The sequence below is a fragment of the Oryx dammah genome, unplaced genomic scaffold (assembly GCF_014754425.2).
Source record: "Oryx dammah isolate SB20612 unplaced genomic scaffold, SCBI_Odam_1.1 HiC_scaffold_5, whole genome shotgun sequence".
In the NCBI taxonomy this organism is placed as follows: domain Eukaryota; kingdom Metazoa; phylum Chordata; class Mammalia; order Artiodactyla; family Bovidae; genus Oryx; species Oryx dammah.
The window spans coordinates 70,483,504-70,493,620 of record NW_024070189.1 but is presented as its reverse complement, the minus strand read 5'-3'; the positions used below and the strand labels follow the sequence as shown (position 1 = coordinate 70,493,620).

At 53.1% G+C, this 10,117-nt stretch overlaps 1 protein-coding gene across 1 annotated transcript in view; it reads right to left on the bottom strand.

Moving 5' to 3' along the window:
* Positions 1–3,365: 3,365 nt before the first annotated feature.
* The window catches only part of COL23A1 (collagen type XXIII alpha 1 chain), a 386,765-nt gene continuing 380,013 nt past the window's right edge, over positions 3,366–10,117 (bottom strand). Inside the window, exons 25-29 of the mRNA XM_040241597.1 lie at positions 7,699–7,752; positions 7,343–7,429; positions 6,333–6,410; positions 5,355–5,393; positions 3,366–4,914 (exon numbers count right to left, since the gene is read on the bottom strand). Coding sequence (XP_040097531.1) covers positions 4,912–4,914; positions 5,355–5,393; positions 6,333–6,410; positions 7,343–7,429; positions 7,699–7,752 — 261 coding nt within the window. The 3' untranslated portion in view covers positions 3,366–4,911. The remainder of the gene's footprint in view (positions 4,915–5,354; positions 5,394–6,332; positions 6,411–7,342; positions 7,430–7,698; positions 7,753–10,117) is intronic.

Genomic DNA, 10,117 nt, shown 5'->3' with positions numbered 1-10,117 from the left:
TATCTGGAGTTTCTTTATTGTGGTAACATATACACATAACAAAATTTACGTTTTTAACATTTAAAAAATATTTTATTTTTGGCTGTGTCGGGTCTTAGTTGCAGCACCCAGGCTCTCTAGTTGAGGCGTGAGGGCTTAGTTGCCCTGTGACATGCAGGATCTTAGCTCTCCTACCAGGGATCTAACCCGCGTCTCTTGTGGTGGGAGGTGGATTCTAACCATTGGGCCACCAGGAAGTCCCCATTTTAACATTTTTAAGTGTACAGATTCAACGGCATTAATGGCATACACTCAGGTGCGTCCAGCACCACCATCCATCTCCAGAACTTTTTCATCTTCACACACAGAATGAAGTTTCTTACTTTTAAATGTAAAGCTGAATTAAACTAGGTATGATTCTTGAAAAAAATTCCTCTCAAATTAACCAAGAAAGTTTGCTTGTGGCCTGTAGTTTTTTCCTGAGGGCCAAGCCCCCTTCCCCTGCATGTGAAATGTGGTCACTGGTTTTCTCAATGGATCTGATCCCCTTCTTTGGTAGAGAGACCCATAGATGTCTGCATATCATGCAGCTCCAGCTTTGTATATGTAATGTGTATGCCTGTGGGCTTCCCAGGTGGTGCTAGTGGTAAAGAACCCGCCTGCTGATACAGGAGACATAAAAGAAGTGGCTTCGATCCCTGGGTTGGGAAGATTTCCCTGGAAGAGGGCATGACGACCTACTCCCGTATTCTTCCCTGGAGAATCTCATGGACAGAGGAGCCTGGTGGGCTACAGTCCATGGGGATCACAGAGACACGACTGAAGCAACTTAGCAGGTAGGCAGGTGTATGCTAGTGTGTATGTGTTTGTGTGGCAGAGGGAGACTGAGAGTCCTGTGAGGGGCCTATCTTTGGCCCTGTCTTGAGCCCGGCATAAGCCTGTCTTGTGACTCAGGACAGCTCAAAGAAGTCAGGTTACCTCAGGAACTTTTCCAGCTTTGAGATAGAGGGTGAGAAGGCCACAGTCAGGCCCAGCTCACATCTCACCCACTCATGGGATGTCCAGGGTCGGGAGGGTGGAAGTTAGACCAGGACTGGCCATTTCCTGGGCTGAAAGTATCTACAAAAGGGGCAGGACAACACCAGGAAGCCTCCCCTCTTCCTGCTCAGAAAAGCCCACTCTTTTCTTCCTCGGGCCCCATGCTAAGCACTCCTGTGTCCATTGGAGGCCAGCGGGGCAGGGGAAGAGAGCAAGTAGCTGAGTCAAGATGTGAAGCTAGGGCATGTTATTTCTCAACGCAGGCAGCACTGGCATTCTCACTGAGATGGTTCATCACTGGGCAGGACTGTCCCACGCATTTCAGATGTTTGATGTGCCTGGCCCTACCCACTAATGCCAGGAGTGTCCCCCAGTCATTGTGGTGACCAAAAGCAAACCATGCATTTCTGGTAGTATTCTAGGGATCAGGAGGATGGAGACCCGGGTAAGCCCACTCCTCTTTGGACTCAGCTGCATCTGCAAAAGGGGGAAGTCATCTTTGCGACTAGTTTACATGCTATGGCACACAGTGGGGCTCCAAAAATGTGTTCTTTCGCTTCTGGAAGGGGTAGTTTGAGGCACAGCTGCCCTTCTTGGCAGGGGAACATGAGGTCTTGAAGGCTCAATTTTGAGGCAGGGTGCTCCCCGTGTCTCTGCTGGGACCGCAGCAAGTCAATCACTCTTGTATAGTCTGTTGCCCCTACCCCAAGCTCTTGGAGGACTCTGCAGACCCAATTTTGAAGTTTGCAAAACCTGAGAATATACAGCACAAGGCCAGAAGAGGGCAGCAATGGACCATGAATGGCCCTGTCCTGGCCAAAGGAGCGGGAAAGACCCCCTCTCTCCCCCACCCCCACACCCAGGTATCTGGGGAAGGGGGAACACGTGGCTTCTACCCTCAGGAGGTTCTGTCCACCCAGCATCATGGGGCTCCCCATAGACTCCATGCTCTGCCAAACAATTTTGGAAAGACAAACTGGAGGACATCTAAGAACCTCAGTTTGATGCCCCAAGCCTGCTACCATGTCCTGACTGTGCATCCCTGGGCAGGGGACTAACTCCTTGGAACCCCATTTTCCCCACAAGTAAGGCAGAAATAGTGATACCAACCACATACACCCTTTACAGGTTGGTGAGGGGATCCAGTGAGTTACCTGGGTGGTGTGCTGTGCTGTGTTTAATTGCTTAGTTGTGTCCAACTCTTCGTGATCCCATGGATTGTAGCCAGCCAGGCTCCTCTGTCCATGGGGATTCTCCAGGCAAGAACACTGGAGTGGGTTGCCATGTTCTTCTCCAGGGGATCTTCTCCACCCAGGGATTGAACCCAGGTTTCCCGCATTGCAGGCGGATTTTTTTTTACTGTCTGAGCCACCAGGGAAGCCCAAGAATACTGGAGTGATGACTGATGGGATGTGTGCAGTGATGCTGGAGCACCAAAGGACATCTGGATGTCCAGTGGTCTCCATCAGTCATCGCAGCCCTTCTGTGTTTTCCTTCGTTATCATGTTACTGACTTCTCTGGTGACCCACATGACTGGCTGAGCAGCATGGCCTGCCATTTATTCCCAGCAACTGAGGGAAAAAGGGAAGAGATCTGACCTGTTCCTTCTCCTGAGCCAGCAGGTGGCTGGACCTGTTTTGTTAGTTAGGAGGCCACATGGTGGGGGCCTGGGGGTACTGCTCATGCTACGGCCTCTTTAGACCTCAGTTCTTGGACGGAGAAGGCTGGGATACCATCACGGCAGGCCCCGTCATGTGCCTGGTTTTGCCATCTGAGAAATGGGCACTCTTGCTGGGTCCCTCTCTCAGGATTAAGGACCAGCTGGGATGTAGAATTTTCTAAGATGCCTGAAACAAGATCTCCTATCCCACATTTTCTCTTTAAAATATGCTGCTGCTGCTGCTAAGTCGCTTCAGTCGTGTCTGACTCTGTGCAACCCCATAGACGGCAGCCCACCAGGCTCCCCCGTCCCTTGGATTCTCCAGGCAAGGATACTGGAGTGGGTTGCCATTTCCTTCTCCAGTGCATGAAAGTGAAAAGTGAAAGTGAAGTCATTGACAATTTTCCCTTGAATTAGGGTGACCCTCTGATTCTGGCAGGAAGTAATACCATATGACTTTTGGTTGTAAAAGGTGACACAGATTCCATCCGGCCCACCTGGGACATCCTGGGAATCTAACAGCCTTACGGTGAGGAAGCCCAGACCACACAGAGAGGTGTGCTGGCCACCAGAGGCCAGCCAACATCAACTGCCGGATGTGGGAAAGCTTGAGTGACAGCCGCTGAATTGAGCCCATTACTCCCAGAACTATAAGACAGAAATAGAAAGGATTTTTTTTGTTTGTTTGTTTGCTCGTTTGTTTTTGGCCATGCCACGTGACTTACGGGATCTTAGACTCCCAACCAGGAATTGAACCCAGGCCCTCGCAGTGAGTGTCAAGTCCTCACCACTGGACCACCAGGGAATTCCCAAGGATCATTGTTTTAAGGCAGCAGATTTTGGGGTGATTTGTATGCAGTAGTCATGGCTCATCAGATCAGAGAACACACAGGGGCTCAGTGACATGGGTGACTGGACAGAGGGCTCAGCTGGTATGTTAGCTGGGCTAGGCCTTGAGTCTGTGTTTTCCTAACTCCAAACCCCATCTTTGCCTTGAGCCTGAAATAATTCTTCTGGTTTCTGGAGGTGGCTCTGGCCCAGGGAGAGTTCTTTTATCCCTCCCCACACAGCAATGACCAAGCTGAAACCTCACCTAGGGATAGCCCTCGGGGCAGTCTGCAAGGACAGACATACCCAGACACACATTTGTGATTTATTACACACAACAATATCCATCTACACAGAGGGGGAGGCAAGTAGTTGGTCTGGAGCGGGTGGCTGGGGCCCCCTGTCAGAGGAGGGGAACCTCTTCTCAGAGCATCATTGGCTGAGGGCACAGGCCACCTACTCAGGCGTGGAAGCAGCCCTGAGGCTCTTTTCATTTGCATAGCTCACTCAGAGGACTTATTTTTGGTAGGCTGACCAGAGTTCCCCTGGGTGGGGAGACTTGGGGTCATCGAGGCCCAGACTCTGAGCTGGCGGTCCATCTTCTCAGGCTGGCAGTCCCATCACATCCCTCATGGGGTGGGTGTGGTGAAAAACAGGAAACAGCAGACTTTCCATCCTGGGACCTCTGCGTTCGAGGATCATAGGGCTCCCTGGTGCTGGGTCCACGTGGTAGTGATCACAGAGCCTGGCCTTCACTCCTGGCCAGAGGACACTTGTTCTCATAGCAGGCAGGCTGGTTCCTGAGGCCTACAGCACTCGATGGGAGCTCAGCCCACTTAGGTTGCTTCCCACAGCTCCAGCTATGAGTTCTGGGTGGAAGTCCTGTCCTGCCCTGGTGAACCCAGGGCCCAAGGGGGCCCAGAGTGGTGGGCAGCTGGCTGTGGCTGAGTGCAGAGGCCAGAGAGGCCAAGATCAATTGTGTTTGCTATTCATGCCATGAGCCTTTGTGGATGGCATGGCCCCGGGGCTCCAGAGCTTCAGAGGGCAGGCTCTTGCAGGGCAGTGGAACAGCCAGAGTCTCTGCTCTCAGGTGACCGAAAGCCCAACCTGGCCTCTCTGCAGCCTCTCCTGAGCCAGGCAATTTACTTTCATCTCCTTCCTGGGAAAGCCAAGCCCTGAGGGAGCCCTGCAAGTACACAGTGTCCCCAGGGGGCCTGTCCGCTTTCCTGCCAGCTTCACACACCAATTGTCCTGGGGCTGGGCTGGGCATACTCTCATATGTTAAAAGGCCACAAGTATTGGTGTTGCATCCCGTGAAAAAAGATCAATATATTACTGTTTTGTTTTTACAAAAATTAAAAATGTCCACAAGGATCTATACAGGTTGTGAACTGCGTGCTCAGGATCACTAGAAAAGGAGGGAAAGATTGAAGGTGAGGAGGGAACTAGGGGGCCCCAGAAGCCCTGCCTCTGATCTGGGTATCCCTGTCCTGCTTATTTCCTTGGGAAGAGGTATGGCCCCCCAATCCTCTCATCCCAACCTCCTGAATTCCACCCCCTCTTGGGGTCGGGGAGGGATAGTATGAACAAAGTCTCAAGGGCTGATGGCTTTGCCCTGGCTGGGCCAGGGCTTGAGTGAGCCCTGTATGACCAAGAGGGTGGTTTGCTCACAACCAGGATCACAGCCCTGGGTCTTGGGCCACACGATGGGATAGTCAAATCTAGGGTCATCTGGGGAGACCTGGCTGTTCCATCACAATGTAGGGAGCAGCAGGCACTCAGCCCCAGGGTTCCCTTGGGTCCCCGACTCCTCCTAGCCTGCCCTAGAGACCCTTCCCTGAAAGTTACCTTATGCCAGCAGCCAGGCACAGGCAGTCCATCGGGGCCCTGGAAAGGAAGAAGATTTCAGTGACAAGGAGGCAGGGCTGATCAGCAGCTGCCTGTGCTCCGCACACTCCTGCCCCAGGAGGAGCTAGCTGCAGCCCAGGGAGCTGCCACCTGAGGCCACTGGACCTCACCGAGGCAGGGTCTGAATGCCTGCCCTGTCCACCCAAGTAGTCAGGTCATGGGACATGCCAGCCCCCCTCGGTGCTTGTTCTAAGCATGCCCCCATGGGCTTTGCTGGGACATGAGTAGCTCTGGGTGGAACCAGGACACCACGGAGTATAGAGCATCGTGCTAGACATCCCCAGGCCAGGAGCAGCCTGGCCCTGGTCCCACCGAGCACCTGTGTGTCTTTCTGTCTGGCAGCTGTGATGGTGGTTCTGGTAGCTCACCCTGTGGTCCTGAGAGCTTTCAGACATGTGTCCAAGAATATCTGAAGGACAGTCCAGGAAATGGGATTCCCTTTTGGCCTGTCCTGTTTCCTGTGTTTGGATCTGAGTAGCAGACAGGATGGGCTGAGGTCAGGGTGGACACTGGGCCAGGGTGGGGAGGTGTGTGTGTGTGGGGGGGGGAGGTTGGAGTGGGGATAGTCTGGAGCCATCAGACACAAGCAGGGAGGTGAGTTTCCTCAGCGGCCTGGAGGTGGGGAGCTAGTGATGGACCAAGGCTGACCCATTAGTCAGCCTAGCGTCCCTGGTGGACGCCACAGTGGACGCCACTTCACTCTGTTCTGAAGCACACAGGCAGACCATGGACATGGGGGAGCACGCCCCCCACCCCCCCAGCACTCTCATGCACCCCTGGGGGCTGAGGCTGGGACCCAAGGGGAAGTGGGGAGGAGGGACAGAATGGAAAGGAAGGCAGGGCAGGGCAGTGGGCACAGGCAGCACAGAACGCTCAGCACAGCAGAGCACACAGCACACAGCAGGCCAGGCTGCATACCGCAGGGCAGGGTCCACCGGCCCTGGCCAGGCCCCTGGAACCTGGCGCCCCTCGCCTGCCTCTGCATCTAAGATTCTCCTGTTTCAGAGACAAAGGCTTAATGACTTGGAGGGAAGTCTTGACCCAGGGCCTGGGGCTTGGGGCCGGGCCACCCTGTCCCCCTGCTGCCCCTGGTCCTTTTAGTGTGTGCTTGCCTCCCCGCTGCTCTTCCTGTTTTTTCCCATTGCCTCCTCCAAGCCGTCTGGAGGTAGGGATTAGAACCCCTGTTGCATGGATAAGGAGACTAAGGAACAGAGGGCTAAATGACCCATTTGAGGTCAGAAGATTGGACTTTGGGGGTCCCCGGCCCTGCCCCTCTGGAAGGGGATACACAACATGGCTTCTCCCCCACTACAACCCCAGCAGAGATGGGGGGATGTGAGTAACTGGTGAGTTTCAATATGGAAACTCAGTTGTTTTTCCTGTCTTTTCTGAGTTCCACTGGAAGAGTTGGACATGTAAACCTTCCCTGCCTTCTAGAAGGAGAGGACCGAACTTTGGTTATTTCAGGTATCAGGTCTGGTGGGCCACAAGAAGCTGTGGTAAAAAAGCAGGAACGGAGAAAGGCTGTGAGGGGAAAGGGCTTTGGGACACGTGGAGGAGATGCAAGGGGTGAATGTGCAGCTACCCAGACCAGCACAAGCCTCCTCTGGGACAGGACAGACCCTCAGAGAGGTAAGGGTGGGTCCATCTCCCTTTAGGTCCAAGGAAGCTGAGTAAAGAGGAACAGTGATCTGGCAGACTCCATCCCTAACCAAGCTTCCATCTTCTAGACGGAGTGGGTCCCTGGGCCTTGCCCAGGGAGGGGTTACGACCAGGGTGAGAGGAGCCTTCATGATGGTAGCGATTAGAGGGCAGCCCAGCAGTGTGGACACCCCAGGGCAGGGCACACAGGGCCTCTGGGACTTGCAACTGAGCTCTGAGGACTGCAAAGACCTGGGTTAGGGCTCCCATGTCTCACCAACACGTACCACAGGACACGGCTGGTCCAGGCCTGGGGGTCCCGGCTCGCCCTTCTGGCCTTTCATTCCTTTCCGACCCGGGACACCGCGATCCCCCTGGGCAAGAAGGAAGATGGGGTGTGATGGTGGCTGCCAGGCCCAGGGCGCCTCCAATGTCCCTCAGAGAGATGGGCCTGGGGCCGGCAGCCCCCTGCCCTGCTGCCCACAGACCAGCCTCTGCAGCCTTCCTCCCCCCAACTACCCCGCCTTCTCTCTGCTTGCTTCCCGCCTCCCATGTCCTTTCCTCTCCACCTGCTCCCTCCTTCTCTTTGCTTGCCTCCCTTCTTCTCTCCTCCTGTCCCTCACTTTCTCTCCACGTTCCCCACCTTCTCTCCACGCTCGCTCCGGTCTCCTTTTTCTCCTCGAGGTCCAGGGAAACCCTGTCAAAAAGATTAAAGGTTAAACCTGACGAAGTTTGAGGTGTGCTCTGGTTATCTCTTCATCTCTCTACCTCTCCCACCCACCTCTGCCCCTTCCCTCCGCAGATATCCATGTTACAAGCTGGACCATCCCTGGCTCCTAGGGGACACAGATGCTGGGTACGAGGATGATGCGGAGAAAAGCCTGCATTCAGGACACTGGCATGGCTTCCCTCAAAGTAGAATACCACTGCTGTTTCTGCCAGCTTCACACACCGATTGTCCTGGGGCTGGGCTGGGCATACTCTCATATGTTAAAAGGCCACAAGTATTGGTGTTGCATCCCATGAAAAAAGACCAATATATTACTGTTTTGCTTTTACAAAAATTAAAAATGTCTGCCCTTAGGCAGAACTGCTAGCAAAGAGCTTTGTCTTATGTCAAGTCAGGTGCAGCAGACACTGGCCCAGGCTTGGCTGGGGGATGAGACACAGGAAACCCATGGAAGTTTATATCACCATCTTCAGCAGACCAAGAAATGGTGCTCTCTGTTCTCTGCACTTGGCTGAAACTCTTATGCACCCACCTACCCATCCATCCATTTGTTCATCTGTCCATCTTCCCAGTCAACATTTCTAAGCATCCACTAGGAATTGGGCTTTGGGCTGAATGCTGAGGGCAGAAAGCCAGATTTGATGAATTCCCTCTTAGGTGGCACTAGTGGTAAAGAACCCGTCTGCTAATGCAAGAGACATAAGAGACATGGGTTCGATCCCTGGGTTGGGAAGATCCCCTGGAGAAGGGCATGGCAACCTATTCCAGTATTCTTGCCTAGAGAATCCCATGGACAGAGGAGCCTGGTGGGCTATAGTCCCTGGGGTTGCAAATAGTCAGACACGACTGAAGTGACTTAGCAAGCACACTCTTATATTTATTATGCTGTTTATTTTCTGTATCTTCTGATGTATTGATATCATCAAAATCTTGCTGGCTGGGGAGAGGCTGCCTCTCCTAGAGGTAACCAACCCTTAGATATAGCAAAGAGCTAGGCAGGGAGCATGCCTTTCAGATGTAAACCAACCAATCCTGGAACAACCTCCTCTATCTAACTCACACACCAAGTCAATATTTTCCTTGCCCCAGATCATCCCAGGGCCAGGTAGCAGGCAACCAGAGACCACCCTTAGAGCCCAAAGCCTGCCAGGATTATTCAAACTAGCCAATCCCAAACTGTTGACCCTGCTCTGCCTTGCTTTCCCCAGAGAAACGCCAGTAAAATCCCTGCCCTAGGTTTCTCCCCAACTCCTTTCTGCCTGCCAACCAAACCTGCTGCGTCTCCATGTGGTCCCATGTGGGGCATGCCCTTTCCTTGAGAACTGTAAGTAATAAGCTCTTCTTTCAAAGGCACTTGACCTGTGTGGTCACTAAGTCACTTCCATAAGTTAGAACCCCACAGGTTCAAAGCTACAGAGTCTAACATGACAGGCAGTGGGGTGCAAAAGATGATGATCAATACTCATAGTGATAGAGATCTGAACCAGACACCACGGGTACCAGGAAGAGGGGCTCTTCTGTCCAGGTGTGAGGTCAGGAAAGGCTTCCAGGCAGACTCCCCATTTCAGCTGGGCCCGTTGGAGTGGGTTGACTTTTTACTTTGGCCTCGCCATGTGGCATGTGAGATCTTAGTTCCCTGACCAGGGATCAGGATCAAGCCCCTGCCCCCTGATTGGAGTACGCAGTCTTAACCCCTGGACACAGTGGCCACAGTGCTGGAGGCATAGAGTCTCTTTTGCTCCGCCACCACTGCCTCTCTGGGTCCACAGCCTGAGCTGGACTCAGCAGTGTCTTCTTCTCCTGGAACATCAATGGAACCCTCCAGTCAGAAACTCAGCCTAGAGTTCTTCCTCTTCCTGCCTGTAGGGTGACACTTTCTCCCTAAAGTTTAGGGTAGGCATCAGAGTCCTTGCAGCCCTACCTGCATCTGGTCACCATTTCCCTTGCAATAGCCATCTGATTTTCCTGGGAGCCACTCTCCCTTCTCACAATTCACCAACTCCACCCCCAGATCCAGGATGGAGCATTATGAGCAGGTCTGACCAGTTAGGGAACTGCATTCTTATGGCCGAGTGACATTTCAGCATTGGCCCAGCTGGGGCCGATGAGAGTTGATGAGACTTTTTCTCAAAGAGTAGAGAGTGAGGCAAATGCCTTTCTCCAGGATTTGGACTTAGAGGGATGCAAGTTTGGAGTTCTTGGCTCCATCTCATCACTGTGTGGAAACTGGAATGATTCAAGAGGAAGAAGAGACAAGAGAGGGTGACAGGTTGGGTTGTGTTGACATACCTGAGCCCTGGATCTATGTGTCACACATACGGATTTTTCAGTT